The 20,810-nt window shown below is 38.0% G+C and overlaps 1 protein-coding gene across 2 annotated transcripts; it reads right to left on the bottom strand.

Moving 5' to 3' along the window:
• Positions 1-551: 551 nt before the first annotated feature.
• On the bottom strand, positions 552-20,808 carry TRPC1 (transient receptor potential cation channel subfamily C member 1). Of its 2 annotated transcripts, XM_027739600.2 has the most exons (13): positions 20,458-20,808; positions 19,128-19,282; positions 17,843-17,944; positions 16,803-17,005; positions 15,277-15,408; positions 13,820-14,015; positions 11,981-12,317; positions 10,395-10,534; positions 8,221-8,364; positions 5,452-5,627; positions 5,096-5,297; positions 4,346-4,540; positions 552-3,556 (listed from the first exon to the last, which is right to left on the bottom strand). In XM_027739600.2, the coding sequence occupies exons 1-13, from the start codon at positions 20,591-20,593 to the stop codon at positions 3,329-3,331; spliced, it is 2,346 nt and encodes a 781-aa protein (XP_027595401.1). In that variant the 5' UTR covers positions 20,594-20,808; the 3' UTR covers positions 552-3,328. The 2 variants fall into 2 exon arrangements, with proteins under 2 accessions (XP_027595401.1, XP_027595420.1); XM_027739619.2 differs by lacking the exons at positions 19,128-19,282; positions 20,458-20,808 and having other exon boundaries at positions 17,833-17,940.
• Positions 20,809-20,810: the final 2 nt, after the last annotated feature.

Here is a 20,810-nt window from a genome sequence, read left to right on the forward strand (position 1 = left end):
TAACTTTTAAACTAAAATCTTAATTTTCCAGCATTGATTCCTATGCAGGTTAAGGGGTTTTATGCACAGTGCTCTCTGCATTTCTTGGCAGCAGCCTGGGGAGGAGCAATGTGGAAATCATGCTCAGAACTACCCTGAACTACAATAATCTATTTTTATTTATGATGACATGCCCATCTGTTAGGCTGCTTTTTCCAGTGAGGCAAGAAGGGTTTGGCAGTCTATTCCTCGTCTACCAAATGGCAGGTAAGGAAAGCTCCTGCATGCTCTTCTTAACATTCCCTTTAGACCAGTTCCTTTCCCAAATCAATGCACTGGCAGCAGTAGGCCTGAAACAGGGAACAGGAAACACGGAGCACTGCCAGTTTTATCAAGTATGAGTTGGTTACAAAACACAGGTAACAACTATCACAAGTTTTTGAAAGCAGGTTGTAGTTGACTCTAAACTTTGAACATTTAAAACCCAACCTGCAACCAAACAGGATGAAAATTATCTAACCACAATACCATTTCTGAAATAATTTCTACGGAGATAACAATCAAAATTACAGTTCAGCAAGAACATAAAATAAGCTTTTACTTTCAGTAATGAGTGGTTTTGACCTTTCTGTTGCAAATACAGGTGGCATGAAAATTTCCATCTCCATTTTTCATTCATCAAGGCAAAGTTAGCTTTAAGACAAAACACACATTAATATGAAAGGGAATAAAGATCAACCTTTTTCAGCTTAAAAAAACCAACTCAGTACTTTTATGACTTGCGCTAACATTTGTACAAGAACATTCTGAATTCTACAGCCAAGTAAACTCCAGCTTCTCCAAACTTTTTTTTGTGACATCTAAAATTTCGTTCCTCTGCATGTCCAGAACTATTCTGTGAGTGGGCATAAAGGAGATCTTGGATCCCCAACAATACTGGAACAGCCAGTATTAAACTGCCAAATAAGAAAGCAATAGAATGTTTAACACATATGAACTAGGAAAATCAGAATGAGACAAGACTGGGTAATTAGCACTCTGTACTGATTAGCAGCCAAGCAGACAGGAAGACTACAACAGCTTTCAAACAAAACAGATGCAAAATGTTATGTAACTAAGGTATAACAGAGAACAAACCTCTCTCTCTGGTCCCCATCACTTTACAGGTATGCATTTCAGTGACAAATAAAAACTCCAGGACCCCCAGTTCCCAGCCAAACACCCCAAAAGAGCCTTAAAGTACAACAGTTCTTCTTAAGGACATCCACACTGTAGTAGGACACTGTGCCACAAGACAATGACCCCAAAGCTGGCTCTCAGTGACTCTGCTGAACATCTGAAAAGCAGTCAGTCCATCAGCTCCTTCAGTCATACTCTCAACATACCCAGCTTCCCACAACCAACCAGCATGAGCCCAGTGCCAAACAGCTAATAATGGTCCTAGGATCCAGCCTAGCTAGTCTGGAACCAGCTCAAGCATCTCTTCATGGCACTGGATGATGCCATTTCAACGAACCAAACAGGATGAGTCCAGGAGGAAAAAAGGCAGTAACACACTGACACCAGCTACCTTCCTTAAACTTACTACCTTGACATGACAAATTACTTTCAATGTGGTACCTGATATAACGTGTTTGCAATATGACTAATATTAATACAACCACATTTTTCAAAGAGCTTTTATTTGTCTGCTTCCTTTTTTGGATCTATGTAACACAGACAGCACATAGATTTTATGTTGGTGCATCATCCAGACATGAGATCTGAGTCCAAATACAAAACTCAGTGATCCTCTTTGCTTTGAACCAAGAGGTTAACTTCCTATTCACATGAAATCAAGTATCAGAATCCCTCTAGACTGTAACATTTCTGGAAGCAGAGTATTAAAACCTAGTTCAGAAATACATAATGTCATAGTACAGAAAATATATTACCTTTACAAGAAAGAGTTTTATAAGAATTCCTTCAAAAAAGTAAACATTCGTGTGAGCCTCCACTCCATCAATCTCCCCAAATCTACTGTAGTCAAAGACCACTCTGGCTGCCTGCGCCTTCTGGCCATACAGCCATTTTAGAACAGCACCATCATAACAACAAAATTGTCAGTCAACCCTTTAGCTGTCATAAATATACTTATTTTGTAATTAAAAATACAGGAATCTCACATTTCTCAATTACAATTTTTCAGCTTGAATAATATATATATATAAGCATATAAAGGACCCTCTAGCACAGAAAATCCACAAAGCCCTTACTGTCCATTGTAAGCAAAGTCAGATCAATGTTTTCACAAAACATAGTATTCCTGACATAAACTAAATTCTAGCTTGGCAACAATTGTGGTAAAAAACAGGAAAAAAGAAAAAAAAAGTTTAAAGTAGGATATGTAAAACCTGTGTTAAGCAGACCATTCTGAAGTACATCTCTCCAATGACCAGACTCAATGATCTCACAGAAACAAGCATAGAATGTTTCACAGGAATTGTTCAGCACTGCAAACAACAGCACTCATGTGCTCCACCTCACTTTCATTAAATCACAGGTTCTAATAATTCAAATAATTTATTATCCAGATTTTAAAACCCCAAGACATCAAACATTAAATGTGCACAGGTTAGTTTTAAAATTCTGTTCCCAATCTTAGCACATATATTAAAATGTGCTATTGAGGCACTGCTGAAAAATCCAAGCAGGGATTGATTGTCTTATATATAACCATCAACATTCAAGAAATAGTTGGTCTATTTTGTGTTCAAAATGTCAGTGTTCCCATGAAAGGGAAGAGTCTTGATGACTTGATGTGCTGTATTCTATAAATGTTACAGTCAACGTTAACATACAAAACTAGAACTGCCTCTTTCAGAGCCATACAGTCTCCCCGTGCACTGTAACCTACAGTCAAACATAATTTCCAACTGTGCTGGAAATTTTCTATTATTCTATATCTGACTTTTCTATTAAAAATAAACGTAGGCTGGATTTTTGTTTAAAAAGCCTATCTTCCCCCACAACTTGAAAAAGAAGTATCAAAAAAGAACAAACAGCAAAAATAGAAGAAAGAAAGACGTTGTGCTAGTTATGAAGCTCTGACACCTGACAGCCACGCTCTGAGGAACATTTAAAAAACTCCTATATACAAATTTTATATACACACTGAAAGCCTAAGAAAATTACTATATCTGATTTTGCATTTATTTCAACCACTCTGCTGCAGCTGCGACTCATGCAAATGCATTTTGAAATGTATTTTTGTGCAATATCTCGTTGATATGATCTGGCAACAGAATTAGGGCAGCACTTTTACCTACAGGTATCTGAAAGTACACACTTCTTGTTTACAAGCTAGGCTTTAGTTTCTTGGATAAAACATGGCGTATTTAGAAGTGCGGAAGCCAAGCAGGTCTCTCATTTCATTGCGGAATTTCGACAGGTCTTGCCGCAGCTCGTTGAGGTTTTCCACAGTTGCCTGATCCGTACTTTGCATCTTCTGTCTCATGGAAGTCAAGTAACGGTGGACTAAGCAACACATCACCTTTTGGTAATTCTCATCTCTCTTTTGCTTCAGATTTCTCCATTCCTTTAAACAAACATCACACATTTACCGTGGAAAAGTGAACTTTGAGCCCTAAAGCCTATATACAACTATACAGAGAATAAATATGAATAACAAAGCTATTTTATAAATACATGCCGATGTGCACAAACATACAATGCATCTAAACTGCCTGCAAAATTTAAATTATAATCTGCTGTACCATCAAAACTGAAATTTTTTTATCTACCTGTCTTGGTAATTGTCCTATGAGCAATTAAGAGGTTCCATAGTCCTGAATGTCTCTCAGTGCAAATTCCATGAAGTGTTTTAGTTTGTTTATTTAATGCTATTTTTGTCAGCAAGAAGATGCAAAATTAGTATGCAAAATTACAGGGTACAAAAAAAGTTTATTTAAGAAAAAAAAATAAAAATTCCTCCCCCCAACAACGAAAGGCTTCAGTGATCGTTTTCGGTTATTTATTTTGACACTTCTGTAATGTGTTTAAAACCAATTACCTTCCCCAAAGAATACTCTAACCTCACCATTTTTGAGATTAGCACATACTTCCCTGAGGTTTCTATGTGTTTTCATTCAATCAAAGCATTTTTTTCCAGACTATTTTTGGGGGAACTGGGTTGAAATTCCCAAACCAGAAAGTTATTAGAACCTTACTTAAGCAGAAATAGGTGCCACTTATTTATATTTCAGATGCAATACACATTATTCTGTAGTTGGTGTTAATCTTAGCAGCGTTCACCTTATGACATTTCATTTTAGCAAGCAGGACCTCTCCAGCTTCAGAGCCTGGAGCTTTCCCAGTCATTCCTTACCTTCAGGCTGTTCTGACGTTTCACTTTGCCACTTGATGTATGAGAGCAGATCCATTTACTGAGACTGTTGAAGAGGTAACAGATAGTCTTGGGAGAAGGGATGACATTGAAAGGTGGGGGGAGTGTGCATTTGTCATCAAAGTAGCTGAGCCAGAGCTTGGCACGAGCAAACTTCCACTCCTTGTCTTCGTGATTCTAAAGCATCACAAACATTAACAGAGAAAAGAAGCAAAAATATTAACAGGATATTTTTTAAGTTTTATTTTCTCATACCTGTAAACTGACCATAATTTAATTTTGGTTATATAGCATTTTAAGATATAGGTTACGTAGTATTTTAATAAGCTTGTTTTAATATTATAATATTAAAGACATAAAATAAGTACACTCTCTTTAATTCACTATATACTTTATGTAAGTATAAAATTCAGCCATGAAGGTATAACCCCCTTATCAAATGCCAAAGCACCACACATATCAAGAACAGCATCTTGAACAGCCACTGTATCAAGAAAGTCATCAATTCCCAGCAGGCCAAAGCCCTGCACACGTTCAACGTGCAAAGCACCCATTTTATTTGGATCAAAATAAATAAAAAGTTCTTATTTGAAAGAAAGATGACCCTTGTGAGCTCACTGACAGAGCTCAGCCATGAAGGTCTGTAGATTAGTCTACACATCACAGGAAGAAATTTGTACAAATCCAAACATACAGCAAGCAGTTATTGGAAATTAATCAGAAACCACTTACTGCTATCAGCTGAAAACTTTTATGAAGCATTGCCACAAGGAGTTTAGTTAATACTATCACAACCACCACGTTGTAGGTACCAACAATAACAGCCCCCACAAATGACTGTAATTCTTCACCATAGCTGAAACGTGTGACAAAAATTGCTACATGTGCCAGGGAGAATATGTACCAGAACAGAGCAAAACACGTGCCAATGAACCTGCAAAACCAAGAAAAACAAAAATCTGGTTAGGGAAAGCAAACACCAAAAGTTTTTAATGTAAAATTCAAGTTCATTGAAAAATTCCAATTTTGTTTAATTACTAAAGAGTAAGGGGTAAAACAATCAGCTATTTTATAGATATCAGACTCACGAATGAAATGTGTCATTGCTCTGTTGTTCACAGAAAATACCCGCACAGTCCTTTTCTTCATTTACAGTAAATCCTTTATCATAAAGTTGTGTCAATCCAATTGTGAATGAGAACAAGACAAGAAGAAACATGCCCAGAAATTTTCCAAAATCTTGCAGCATCTGCCCCATTGAAATCTGTGAAATAGATTTATTTCCTATTTTAGTAAAACATGTAGTTATTATTTGTATTCTCTCCTTCAGCCTCTAATCAGCAAAAAAAAAATCTATTTACATTTTAAATATTTAAGTTGAATTTTCACATGCTTAAACAGATCTCAAAATCAGGAGATATCCTTGTACTATTTTTCAAACTAAAATTCTAGATACTAAAAAGAAAATGTAAGTAGTTTTAACATCACCTGATAAGTTAATATCCTACATATAACCGTAAGCAATGGTATTTAGACCTTAGTATTTATCTGCAGTACCAATGGTAGTAAGGAACTCACAAGACAACAGACAAAAGCAGTAAATGAAATGCATGTGAACATAAATGCCACCATAGAAAGCTAAGAAAATACTTATAAGGCCACTGAATTAATCAAAATATTTGGAATCATAATTCATCGCTAATAAAAAAAATTTTAAAAGTAGTATACCAAAGCCCATCTGCAGAATACAGTATTAATTTACTGTACATTCTATGTAAGATTTTAAATAAACGTGTGTGTAAGCACATAAAAACTGAAGGATAAAGTATAGAAGGTATGACAGGAAATTCTGATCATTAGTTTCCAATTCAAAATATCCTATACAGAACTTCGCAACATTAGTACAACAGCATCTTTAAAAAAAGTTACAATATATGCTTATGCCTTTTTCCAACACAGAAAAGACTTTGCTTTTGACATAAGGATAAATTTTTACACAGACACAACATAAACTGTTTATATAATTTAATTACTGTTCCTAAGAACTTCTTGAGAGCAATATATCATTATAAAGAATGCAAATATATAAAAAAGGATTGGGTCAATGTAATCTTCTATATAAATCAGCATGTGGAAAGCCTAATCCTGTATGAATCAAAACTGTACCAAATCATAGTCCAGAACTGTAACACAGCTCAGGTTTTGCAAGTACAACTTCACTGGGAGATGAACTCCTGCTCCTGCTCCCTCCCATGCTGCTGGGAACTCCCCGAGTCCCCCCTGCAGCACAGCACACCCTGAGTCTGTACAGTTTGTCACAGTCAGGGAGACCCTGCAAGTGTAGCAGAGCTGTGCACCAGTTATATGCACATCAGTCAGGATGACTGTCATCCCCATCCTATTTTTTGGTCACATCTAAGCCTTTAATGGAAAATAACCCAACCCAAATCCCAACAACAAAACATCTACCCTACACATCTACACAGTCCCAGCCAAGAGAGAGACAAAGTAGATGAAACAGGAACACATAAGAAGTGCAAACCACCCAAACTATTTTGTTTGGAACAGAGTGTAATACCCATCCCAAATGCCAGTTGCTTTCTTCATATATTCATGCTTGCCCTCTCTAAGCATTTACAAGTTCTAAGCATCTGAAATCTAATTATCTAATCTAGGGGAATATTATTCTACCTTCTGTTAATAAAAAACCACCACACACAGCCAACTTACAAATCTGTATTATAATAGGTTTTACTAACCAATGAGTCAAGTAAGTGAATGCTTAAAAATAACTCTAATAGCCAAGAGACCGTGGTAGCTGCCTTCCCCCACCCCCACTGCTGGGTTTCCATGCCATATTTGATTACCACCATTTGAACTTTGTGACCTACTTTCAGAAAATACTGTAGGAGTTGTTGCACCAGCCCTACTGGCCAACAGTAATAACATAAGCTCCTGTGTGCCTCTGAATGGGGCACTGTTGACTGTTTTTATTTACTTGGAGAATTTCATAACAGAGTCTCCTAATAAAAACTTGTGCAAGTTCTAGTACATAAATAAATATACACATAAAACAGTGAATCTCTTTAAAATGTGGAGAGACTTCAGCGTTCAATCAATTTGTACAACAAGCCTAATGCTTAATGCAACATCAAGACTTTAGTATTTTTTTCAAAGTATGCAAGTACATTTCCACCTAAAATGTATAACAGAAAATTATGTCATTGAAACGTGGGGGTTTTTACTCTCATCATTACTCACGGGAAGGCTCCAGCAAATTCCAAGTAAGAATTTGTAAGAAACCTGTTCTCCCTTCTTATAACTGCCAATAAATAGATGATTATTTCAATACTCTTGAGAGATTTCTATTTTTCAAACAAAAGCAACGTGCACAACTCAACATGCAGCTTCAATGAGATCACAGACAAAACCAGAAAGGCTTTTGATAGCTCTTCCTTGCTACACACCTCATTCAGCCATCTCTTTAGAGATAAGAAGTTAAGCCAATTATTGTATACAACTTTCAAGAAGAAAATGATCCTTACACTTTTCAAACTGTGGACACTTATGCAGTATGTTAAGCTTACAACAGATGAAAACAAAAAGACAGTATAATTACAGTTATCATGGAAAAATATCATAAGAAAGTGAACTACACAAGGTCTTTCACTCTTTTTCTTACCTTTTCCCATCTCAATCATGTTCTACATGAGAGATTGAAAAAAAAATCAAACTTCAATGCAGTATCACTTCTTTCTACTTTTCACTTTCCTACTTAACTTTTTTTCATTTATTCTCAATAAGACTCTTGATGGCAAATTAGGTTTAATGTTTTCTCAGGCAGAAATGATACTCACCTGGAGTGGTCCCAGAATAGAACTGGTTGTGTACATAAAGAAGAGACGCAGGTAACTAAGAACATTAGCAAAAGCAAAAAGTCCTTCTGCTACTAGGGTAGGATGGAATGCATCCCAGTCCTTCCTTTCAGCATAGTCATGGAACTGAAACATGAAAAGGACAAACAGAGATCAGTGACATTACAAATACAGAAATGCAGCCATGAACCACTCCCTACTTCTGCCTCCAAAACAGGCAAGAGCATAAAAGAAATTAACATGTATCATTCATGTCTCACCTCTTTTAGAAATTTCATTCTTTTTAGACAAAGGCAGTTTAAAAGGCATTCCAGAGGGAGCCAGAAATCAGACAATTTAAATTCAACACCTAACTCTGCCACTCACTTGTTGAAACCATTTATTCCTCTATTCTGCCTCCTCTGTTTTGCATGCTTTGTTGAAACAGGGACTCATGTACTTCATAAACATGTGCATATGTGTATAACAGGCCTCAGTCAAAAACAACATTAAGATGCTGTAAAGAAAACTAACACACACAGGTGCGATTGCAACATGGTGACAGCTGACCTTAACCAGCTTTAGAAACACTTATGACTTGGGGTTCCTTCAACAGATTTTGTGAATGGCTACGGAGAATGGAAGTCACAAATAAACTGTTGATGTAAACACACCCTTCAAGTACTATCCACTAGGTACTACTATTCAACTTATTCATGGAATATCCACAGATCCCAACTTTCGGCTTGGCTGAAAGCACTCAGCATTTATATTACCAGCTTCTGCTGCCTCAAAATCGACATTCAAAAACTAAGGAACTCAAAGCTGCTTTAAAATAACTTGCCCAAAAATCTGCTGCATAAAGATGGCAAGAAACAGGGATAAACATGTTTTCATATATTGCATTTGCATGTGTACAAATCCTCCTGCTACAGAGACTCTTCCTTTACTTCTTACAGCTTAAGTGCCTATAACATGGACCCAAGATGTAAGACAAACATTTTTATTTGGATTCCTAAATGATTTATAAACCATAAAAATAAATTTTGTCATATAACAGTGGCAAAAAAACCATTATGTGCCTGTTACATAGGAGTCCTGCATCTTCCCAAAGGTTACAACTCGAATTAGCAGCAAAGGGCTCTTATCTCAGCAAAGGAACTGCTACTCGAGACATGCTGGTTGCAAAGCAAATGGCTGGGAAGGCAGCCCAACATGGCATTCTCCCTCTATTTTTTTTTCCAAGAAATGGAGCCTTCCTTTCCAAGTGATTACCAGTCTCTGAATCAATCCAAGGATAGGGAAATGAGCCAAACACCAAGTTGGGAAGAACTAAACCAGTTTATTTCCCTCCCAACTGCCAGACAGCTGTCAACTTACAGTTTGCAAGATAAAATAATGGTGCTACTGCACTGGCTTGAATTTTGCTAAAATTGTCACATTCAATTGGTCTGGCAGCTTGCCATATGCTGTGTGGCAAACAACACATGCAACAGAATGGCAATGATGGTCTGCAAAACTCACATCTTCAACCAAATCCAGATGGCTTTTCATAGAGAAAGACAAGGCTCCTCTATGGTCTCGGGGCTTTTATCCTTACTACCATAAAAAACTCCAACCAAAACAACCCCACCAAGCCAAAAACCAATTAAAAATCCCCCCACGACCACTTAGGACATTTGAGTATATGTAATCAAAAGCTAAATAAAACTTTCTGTAACAAAATAGCATTAGGCAATCCAAATGCAGAGATTACTCTTAGCTTTCTGTATGGTACTATGGACTCGGGCAAGCTCAAATGCCACATCAGGTGAAATGCACTTCCCTGAACAAAAATCAAGCCCCTGGAAGACCAGCCAGTTCTTACAAGGAAGACAGTAGCTCTGTTTGAGGTCTCCAAGTACTCGGACATGTCTAACTCCTATCTGCCTCATCAACTTCTCTCCAAGATGCAACAAGACCTGAGGTCTTGACAACTACATGGCATATACCTCATAGAACATTTAACTCCAAAGCCTGAGCTGTACCCACATAGTAGGGCTGTTGCTAATGTTGTGCCCTTCACCACAACCTGCTGCTGCCAAGACATCACATGTAACACATCTTCCTGCACTGTGCAGCACTGCACTACTGTCAGATGTGCTCAGAGAAATGGATCTATGAAGACAAGTGCTCACCTTGTTATGGGCAACGACCTTGAGGGCAAAAGTTGCCAAATACAGGGAGTTCATGACAAAACTAAGCTGATTACGGGATTCTTCTAAAAAATCTTCTAAACCCTCATACCAGAGTCTCTTAACATCTGACCACACCATTCCTGCAGGAAAAACAGAAAAACCCAGGGAAGTGAAGCCATTGTACTGAACAGATATTTTTTTACATACAATCACCATGTATTTTACAGTGAATTTGTTACAGAATCAGTAAAAGGAGATGGAGAAGATGCTACAGGTGATGTTATTTACACACACAAGAACTGGAGTTCTGTTGCTTTATTTTCCTGTGGAAGACACTTGTATGATTTACGCTCAATAAATTAGAAAATTACTTTATTCTTGATTTTGAAAGTTAACCTAGAAGAACACAAAACTTACTACTAACTTTATGTGTTAGAAATTCTGCTGTGGCCATTTTGACATTGGTTTTTAGAACGCATTTTAATGGAACTATGGAATATCATTCGGAAAATGGAATATGGTGAATCCTTGTTACTTGGTTCTTTTTATTCCAGCTGATTTTGTAACACATTTTCTAAATACATTATTTTTCAACTTACTGAATATTTGTAAATAATAAGTACAATATGTCATTACAAAAAAAGCATTTAAGCTATAAATGCAATTACTATTTTAAAAATCTGTTAAGATTCAGTAATGTGAAAAGTAACCCAATTTTAATGATTATGTTGCTCAGAGGTCATATTTCAATCTTACTTGAAATCCACATTAGAATGCTACACGAAGAAAATAAAATGTTTATAGTCAAGACCACCTAAGGACACACTTCATCTACAGTAGATTTGATGGAACAAAATCATTTCTAAAATCAGATATTTAATCTCAAAGTAAAAGAGGAATCTGTTTTGCATTCAAAAGTTGAAGTTTTCAAGCTTTAAGACCTGCCTGTGTTTGTGGGGGGTACTGAGTATTTCCAAAATCTGCATGAACTACTCAACATTTTTCATGTAGCTCAACAGTGAAAGAAATCACCATTACACAAAAAACCCCACCCTAAAACATCAAATAAATCACCCAGAACTATTTAGATAAAAAATCTGTTGTTTTTTTTTACCATGTCATTGCTTCTTATGAGTCTGGTCAAACAAATGATACATATCTAATCATCACATTAAGGTAAATTTTAATGTAAAAACAAACACATGCCATCCAACCAAAAATATGGTAAAAAGTTTTATGAATTTTCAACTGAAAGTTCCTGAGAACTCAACAAAAATGATACCTGTGCTCCCTCTGCTGCATCAACCAGAACTGACATGCAGCCTTTCCAGTAGTTATGATAATCAGTGGCAATGACATTCAGAAATGGAAAACCATACCTTGAGAAAATACTACTTGTTTCTGTGTTTTAAAACAAGCACGAGGTAAATGCACACCTTCAATTAATTAGACTAAGATGGGGTATGCATGCAGACATAAACATATACAACATGAATAACATGCTGGTTTCCTAAGAAGGTTACACAAGTCATTACTGTGCCATCAACATCAGCAATTGTCTTCCAATACACTCAAATCACACCTACCAATTAGCCAGATTATCAGAAGATAGTCTATTCTCTCAAGGGCTGGTCCCATTGTATTCTTCTTATTCTCATTGTAGACAAGGGAGTACAAATTAAGTAATAAGAGAAACGTGAAATATGAAGCTCCATGAATAATAAACTTCATAAAAGGAGTGTGAATCATTCGACCAACTCGAGATTTAGGAGCTAACAAGTAACACAGGGACAGAACTGGCCAGAAAATGCCAACCATCAAAACAGTCAAGATCTTCTTGCAGGTGTGCTTGCGGCGATAGCCGGCCATCTGCCCGAACCACACCGTGTTCAGGAACTGCTGGCAGTTTGACTGGGCAACAAACTGGGGGGAGAAACAAACAAGAAACCAGTCTCAGGTTTCTTACTACACATTACTAATTTACATTATTAGTTTTCAAACTATGTGTAGATACCAATTAACAAGAAAAGGCAAGAATATCAACTTGAAATAATTATCTCGTAAGATACCAAAGCAATATGGAAGCCTAGCCATGATGATGATGATGGAACCACTATGCATAAAACCAGCCATTATTCTAAGAATAAGATATTGTTATTGTTGAACACTATGTACAATGTAAAACACAAAACATTGTAAGATGAGGACCAAAGTGGTCAAGCAGTTTTATACATATGAGTTCTTAAAATCACTATGGCCCTATTCAGCAGGGTTAATTTTACATCAGAGTAAGTTATACATATCAATCCCTCAAAAAAAGGCAAGTTTGTCCTGAAAATTATGTATATTATGCAAATATAGTTTTAAACTTCAGGTGCTTATCTGCGTGAGTTACAAAACAATGTATTTCACCAGAGAATGGTCTGTCGTTTAATCAAAGAACCTTGCTGTTACCATAATATTCTATAAAGCATCATAAAAACTGTCACTACAGTAAACTTGCCAGGAATAAAGCACATTCTGCAGATACTTTCCTCATACCACAGAAAAAAGTTGTTATTTTCTAAGCACTGTGGTAAAAACAAGCTATGCTCAAACCCAGAAGAACATCTGAAACACTTTAGTGTGCTTGTTGAATGCACACCAGAAATATGTAATGCTGCTTCTAGGGCATTCCATAACTATGGCTTATGCCTTTTAAACATCACGTGTTTCAACAGTTTCACAAACAGTTTAAACCCAGACAAGTAGAACAGACAGAATTATATCTCCTTCTGCAAATGCTAACTAAAAATGGATTTTGCATGGAAAGCAAACTTTCTGTCCTTGGTCCTTGTACTGGGAATCCCACAAATACCCATTTGCCTTCTAGCACAGAAAACTAGAGTTATAATTTGTCAAGGGACAAAGATGACAATAATCTACTGCATGAAATAAGTTCCATATTGGTGGCATAAAAAGCACTGCTATTCTGGAACAGAGGCACTATTCAGTTATACCAGCACAGGTCCAACTTAATTACTGAACAGCTCCAGCAAGGCTGAGACAAAGCTGAACAGTTAATGACTAGTGAGAGGATGATAAATCATGTTTGGCATCTAAGGATCCATGCCTCCCTAGGCAAGGACTTAATGAGGATCTGAACAAATAATTACACTACCAGAGCTGTTCATAGAAAAGCAGTAGTTTATACTCCAAAACAGAAAATACCACATATTCTTCTCCACAGTAAGTACTGAAGAAACACTCAGTATCTTGCAGCATCACTTCCCTGTTTTACATGCTGGTACTCTGTGTATTACCATCTCTTCTATAACTCCTGCACATTTATTTCCATTTCTATGTCTAGAGGCTCAACAACAAATTAAATTAATTACTAGCAAAATATGATATGGAAAGTCTATCAAATTACCGCAAAGACAAACCTCTTTTTGATTATACTTGATTGCAAGTTTTAGGCGGCTTAGGTTCATCCTCTCTTCCAACAATCCTCGCTTGTCTACGTGTTCATCGCTGGATGTGTGATTCAGAATCACTTCCAGCTCCCGGGAATTCCGTGCTTGTGCAAGCAGATCTTTAGCAAAGGTTTTGCACTGTTGAGCGAGCTCCTCATAATCATTTCTGAAAGACACAGAAGCAGAACGTACTATTACGCTGTTCTGATATTATCCGTTAAATAATTAACTACCCATTTTTGGTTGGGATTGTCTGTTATGTTCAGACAAATTAAAAGAAACCACCCCAAAAGTCATGTGTCAAGGTCCAAGCACTCCTAAGACAACTCTGAGTAGTTCTCACCACGTGACATGACCATTACACTTCAGTTTAGTTTGCAAGACCACTAGAGAAAAACTGACAAACAGACTTACAGTGTACAAATTCTCATCTCATGAGTTTCATATACAAAATGAAAGCTTAGAATTATTTCCAGGAGATAAGAAAGTGTGGTAGGCACAAAACATAGCACTGCTAAGTAATCACTCGGACTTGCCACTTGACAGGAAGTTGTTTTGGGTTTTGCTTTATTCCTGTAATCTGAAAATTAAATTCTATTCACTGAATACTAAGTATTAATACAATAAACACAGGAAAAGAAACCACATGACTTCCTTGTCTCACCTTGCACACAGTCCATTTTAGTGCCAATCTGTACCATAAAAATGCAACAATTGAGCTCTTTTTAAGAAAGACCAGCAGATAAAACACAGAAAATTCACATGTTGTTTAGGAAAGTAGAATTTTACCTCATATAAACACTTGCTTTCACATTCTTGGAAAGCTTTTGTGCTGGTAAGTTACAAAATGGTAGAAATCTGCATAGTTCAAACATGAAATTATACTGACCATTTGTTCATTAAATAGAGCATTTTCAATATGAAATCTCCACATATATGCATATTTCACATATATATATACACAAATGCACTGTTCAAAGTCTTATAAGGGGCAAACTTAAGAAACAATGCTCTAAACAACTCTCAACATGAGTCAGATCAGTATAAACAAGTTATTGCATATTTCTATCTTGATACAGGAAAAAATGTGCAGAATACTGGTGAGATACTGATATGATTAATAGGTGTGTGATTTTCACATAAGTCAGCCTTTAGCATAATTTCTGTTTTTCAGAGTAGAGCTGAAATTTGAACTGTAGGTGCAACTATACAGATTGAACTGTCTACACCTAAAAGAATTCAAAGTCATTAAACTGTCAAAATAACTACCAATGAGGCATAAATTATATTATATAACTTGTTATTATGTCTATCAGTTTAAACACTCCAATTAAAAAAAATTAAGAATAAACCTTTTCTAATGCCTACACATTTCTGTACATGTAATTTCATAAGTATTAAAATTAGTTTGTATTTTCAATTCCTACCTGAATTCAACCTCAACAAGGCTTAATTCTTTCAAGTCTGCACTGAGTTCAAAAGCTCGTAGGATTGGATCCTCCTCTGTCAACATTATTAAAGCAGGACTGGCCAAACATCGATAGATGTCAAGACGAAACCTGTGACAGAAGGACAGCCAGCAAAATGAAGGTGTTTCACTTCATTGGCAGTTTCAAATCAGAACCTATTCCAAAGGTCTGCATAAGCAGCTGAAAGACAAAACAATCTGCTTTCTTAAAATTAGACACTACAAGCATTAAATGTGGTATGTCACGGAAGACACAGTTCCATGATATATTTAGAATCCTCAAGTACCAAAAATTGGCCAAACTGGTTCCCTCTTCTTTTCCTCACTACTTTCCCTGTTATCAGCACAGCAGCAGAAAGCCATCACTCAAGGTAAGAGTATTTGTAAAATTCAGACATTTTAAGTCAGAGACTGGATGTGGCACTTGGTGCCATGGTCTAGTAACCACGGTGGTGTTGGATCAAGGGTTGGACTTGATGATCTCGGAGGTCTTTTCCAACCTGGTTGATTCTATGATTCTACGAAGTAAGGAGCTTTAATGTGCAACACAGAAAAAACATCAGGGAATGTGTTTGAAGGGATGTTCTCCTCTTGCAAACTGAGTGACTCAAGAACACTGAAAAAAAGGATGCTATCTGTTCTAGTTTAAACTAAGAGCTGCTATCTCAAATGTTTCTATTTTTTGTCTGCTTGGGATACCCTGACACCTTTTCTCATACTGAAGCTGACAACATGGGGTATACGATGGAAACCAGACTGTGGCCTGGAGTAGCCAAATACCAGTAACAATTATGTTTTCACTTCTCTTATTTTTTAGTATTTTGCATACATACTGAGTGATTACACAGTAATTAACTGCATATTGTAATTGCAGTACCCTTATGATCTTTGAGCTCTGTGATTTTTCATCCCAACTCTTACATATAAATTTTATTCAACCTTCACACATGTTGTCAAGTTAACCAGGCAAAATACTTACCAGACTGGTAAATCCCTCTCCTCACCTGAATCTTTATTAAAAAGCTTTCTACTTTTAAAAATACTGAAGAAAAAAAGAAAAAAAAAGTGTTTGCATACATCAATCCCTGATGCAGAATTACCTACCTCCTCATTCTGGTTCAAAATCCCCCAAATATTAAGTAATTTGAGAAAAATTTTATTTCCATAATCCCTATGCTCCCAAGCCAAAGGTAGCCAGAATGTTTGAGACACAACTGGTAGCAAGGAAAGGCATGTAGCTTAATATGCACAGTGACTAAGAGTATAAAACCAAAATGGAAAAAAAGCCACTACTTCTCACTAGCCTTTTCAAGCACAACCCATCTCCAAGAACTACCATCTCTCACAATATGGGCTACAATGTATTACAGGAATTCACTGGTAAACTTCACCTTAAAAAGAAAAAGGAAACATACTGAATCTGACCCAAGCAATACCTGAGGACTGAGAATTTTTTTATTAGGGACTATGACTGCTGAGTCTCACCTGGAATGTCGTAGACTATCTTTCTTGTTCTTGGCAGTACACAGTGTGCATTCACAGCCTACAGCATGAGGTTTGGGCAAGGATATATCTTGCTTTAGCAGCATGGTGAGAATTTCATAATTGTTCCGATGAGCAGCTAAAATGACCGGTGCCACATCCATGGTCGTTGAGTACTCTGGGTTCTGAATGCGTTCCATTAACTTCTGGAATAAAACATGGCAAGTGTCTAAATTTATTACCCACAGTTCTACTACACTGTTTACATGTAAGGGTTTTTTTGACTGTTTAACAGTGAACCTGCTCTTCAAAATGCTTTCCAATGTTTCGTAACACAAGAAGGAAAAATTTGCAAAAACATTCAAACACCTCTCAGATAAATACTAAGAAAGAGACACAGAAATGTTTCTGATTTATTTACACAGAAAATCTGACATTCAATGTCTGCCTTCTCCAATATACGTGTGATATTAAAAATTGTTCTCTTGCTGTAATATGAGAAAAAATTATTTTATTGACTAAGTGCAGAAAAAATACCTTGAATGTGTCGTACTCTGTCACACAATACCTTATTCCTTCCCTTCCTCCACCTCTAGTTGTATACTTTTAAAAGTTCTCTGACAATTAAGCATTGCCAAGTTAAGTTTCAAGTGATTAATTTCAAGGTGAAGATCTGACATTTATAGATTTGCTCAAAAAATCTATGAAGCTTCAATACATGAATAAACCCTTTCTAGGTCAAGGCTGCTAACCAGCTCGCAAACAGGCTACAAGAAAAGATTTATAACCACTGTTTTCATTCTCTTCCAAACTAGGCACCTATTAGCACTGGCAGGTATAAAGGTGCTGTATTCCTTAGGCCATAAAGCAAAACAATGTATTCTATCTTTCAGACAAATCAGGCTACAAAAATGATCCTCAGTGTCCAGGTTCTATCACCTCGGAGATGCAGAACTTAAGAACATTGTTTTAAATACCCCAGCTACCCAGAATGAGATAGCCCCCACTCCCCAACCAAAAACCAAGGACTAACAACACTCAACGACAATGGTTGGTCTGGAGGATCTTTTGGGCCGATGATTAAGTAGAATGTCCACAGCTCCCACCACTTCCGAGTCAATAGCCACCAACAGTGCATCCGATGACTAAGGAAAGAAAACAAATCATATGTGAAAACAGCAGTAACTTAAAACAGCAGAAAGAGTCAAATGCAAGGCAAACTGCATTTTTTAATATACTATTTTAAATTCATATTTCAAGTACTAAAACAACGTTCTGCATTATTACCAGGCCAGTGATCAGGATACAAATGGGGGCTGTCATTCCAGGAGTTCACAGAGCCTCACTGACAATTTGTTTCATTGCACAAACAGCAAAAGAACAAACTGCAGAAACTGCTTTCCAGCAAAGATGATGCTGAATACTTGCAAAAATCAAGTTCTAAGGGACAGTTTCCTGTGGTACTAAAAACGTTAAAAGCAAGTGTCTGTGTGACACAGCTTGGGCCTATGAGATACTTCAGCCCTGCATTTGTAGTAGCTTTTTCTTCTTGGCTGGTAACTCCTTCTGCAACTTCTCCTAAGCTGAGCTAAGCAGCTTTTCATTTTCCCTTCAGTTGATATTATTCTTTTTAATTCACTTCCAAAAATTCAAATTTTCACTTTAAAAAATAAAAGACACAGCTTTTATTATTGCCACTGATCCAGGGAGGGGAAAGCTTGTTGTTTTATTCATGCCCAATATCAAAAAATGTAGTAAGAAATGCTACTTCTCCCTGTCTTACTTAAGCCATCATAGCTTCCACTCTCCCAGCAGCAGCAGAGATGCTGCATACAGTTAAGGAAGCATTGCTGGCAGGGAACTATTCTGCCATCAAGCACAGATCAACTTTAATAAGAAAGCACTTGCAGCAATGCACATTTGTCTTAACTTAAAATCAGCTAATATAATGTGCATTTTTCCGTGTTACCATTTAAAAAGTTATTATACTTCATAGCCAAAGGGATATCTGCATTTTACACTTTTAACATGATGCACTGACTATATACTGTTTATTTTGCTTAAAGATAATGCATGCATTTTATCTGCAACAGGAATAATATTTAAAATAAAATTCAGACTTGTTCATATGACTGAAAATGTTACTTATACATTTATATATACTTACAAAAAAGTAAAATTTTGTGGAAAAAGCCCACTTTTGCAATTATTAAATGGAAAAAGAACTGAACTGCCTATAAAGGCAGATTGTATTCCCTTCCAAATTCTGACAGATTAACAGAGAACATATATGACTACACAGAAAATTTTCAATAACGTGTTGTATACCTGGCAGCCATAATCCAAAAGGAGCTGCAGTATGTCCAAGTTTTCATTTTCAATGGTTATGGTAACAGCATTTCGTCCAAGCACATCCACACAATTTATGTTCATTTCCCCCGAGCTGTTTTCCTCCAGGAGTTTCTTAACCATATAATAGTCACCTGCACAAGTAATGCACGGATATCATTCTGTATTACCATAAAGCATGTGAACATTTTAAGTACCAGCTACCCACAAACAAGACAGCATTCCATAGCTGACAACAAGACACTGACAGACAAGCAAAAAGTCAAGGTAAATAAGCATTCTCTCATCAGGCAAAAAACTAAAGATTTACGTCTTTTCAGGAAAGCAATAGATAAGTACTTCATCTACGCCCTTAGTTCCAAACACACACAAAAGCACGGGTAGCTTTCAAAACTGTCTCAGGGGTAACCCATTATTTTGCAGCATAGAAGACCATGATCAAGACAGACCTTAGTGTAGCATACTTACAGAAGTATATATAGAATACTTCTACGTGGAATAAAATACATAAAGAGCCTTCAAGAGCACTGAATCAGCTGTTATATGGACAACTAGGTTTTCTACATTTTTTTTACCATGCATCATTTTAGATCCCTCAGCCCCTGCTCATACTTAAGAGAGCAAGCTGTGGCTTCATCCGATGTTCGGGACAGCCTTCACGGGCAGAGCACAGTTCCTAAGCTCGCTGGCTGATGTCACCGCAGAAATACTCCCACGGGTGCGAGCAAACCTAAACTCAGGGCCAGCACACATGTCAACACCCCGCAGCCGTGCCTGTGAACCAAGCACGAAGGGCGGCGCAGCACATCGGTAAAAGCCAATCTCAGAGTCCCAACATTTCAGACGTGTTAACATCAGTTTTATTTAAGACCATATTTCTACTCGAGGGTAACTAAATACAGGCATAAAGAAGCATATTTTAGAAAGGAAAATCTCTGCCCGTCCATAACCACGGATACAAATCGCAGGATATCGATCGCGCTTATTGCAGTGATGTTAAGATAAGCCCCGATTTTACAGCAGCTCCACACGCACAGGCTCTTCTAACAGCGAACGCAGCAAATAAATACCTTACGAATTGCTCTGGCACAAACCGAACTCCCTCAGGAGTTACTTCCCGGCAGAAGGACCCGGGGCCGCTGGCTCTGGGACAGCGGGAGGCGGCGGGGCCGGACCCGCTCGGGGGTCCCGCCGCCCCCGGCAACAGGCGCGGCCATGGCGGGGCTGACCCCCGGCGCCGGCGGGCAGGGGGGATTCGGGCCCTCGGGGCGAGCGGCCAAGGCCTCGCGGGGGGGGGCCGGGCCGGTACCTTTGTCGCAGGCCAGCAGGAAAAGCTTCTCGTCCAGCGTGGTCTCCTCCTTCACCTGCCGCACGTCCTTCAGCGCCAGCAGCTTGTTGGGCGAGGCCGAGGCGGAGGGGTCCGCGCTCTGGTACAGGGCGGCCATGGCTCGGCCAGGCCCATGCGGGCGCGGGAGGGGCGCTGTCGCGGCGCGGTCCCCGGTGCCCACGGGCCCCGCGGGGAGCGGGGCAGTGACCCCAGCGCGGTCACCCCGCGGGCGGGCGGGCACGGGGCAGGGCGGGCAGGGCCGGGCAGGGCAGGGCCGGGCCGGGAGGCCGCTCCCCGCCGCACTGCGCAGGCTCCGGGCCCCGCGCTGAGGGCAG

Source organism: Pipra filicauda, unplaced genomic scaffold (genome assembly GCF_003945595.2).
Source record: "Pipra filicauda isolate LSUMZ 115617 unplaced genomic scaffold, ASM394559v2 scaffold126_size2276778_pilon, whole genome shotgun sequence".
Taxonomy (NCBI): domain Eukaryota; kingdom Metazoa; phylum Chordata; class Aves; order Passeriformes; family Pipridae; genus Pipra; species Pipra filicauda.

What these genes read in the sequence shown, in the direction of transcription:
- TRPC1 (XM_027739600.2), bottom strand. Translation starts at nt 20,593, where the DNA reads ATGGCCGCCCTGTACCAGAGCGCGGACCCCTCCGCCTCGGCCTCGCCC. An exon ending in TCAAGTATAATCAAAAAGAG is followed by an intron (nt 12,318 to 13,819) that starts GTTTGTCTTTGC and finishes TTCTCCCCCCAG; the next exon opens with TTTGTTGCCCAGTCAAACTG. An exon ending in CTATTCTGGGACCACTCCAG is followed by an intron (nt 5,628 to 8,220) that starts GTGAGTATCATT and finishes TCTATTTCACAG; the next exon opens with ATTTCAATGGGGCAGATGCT.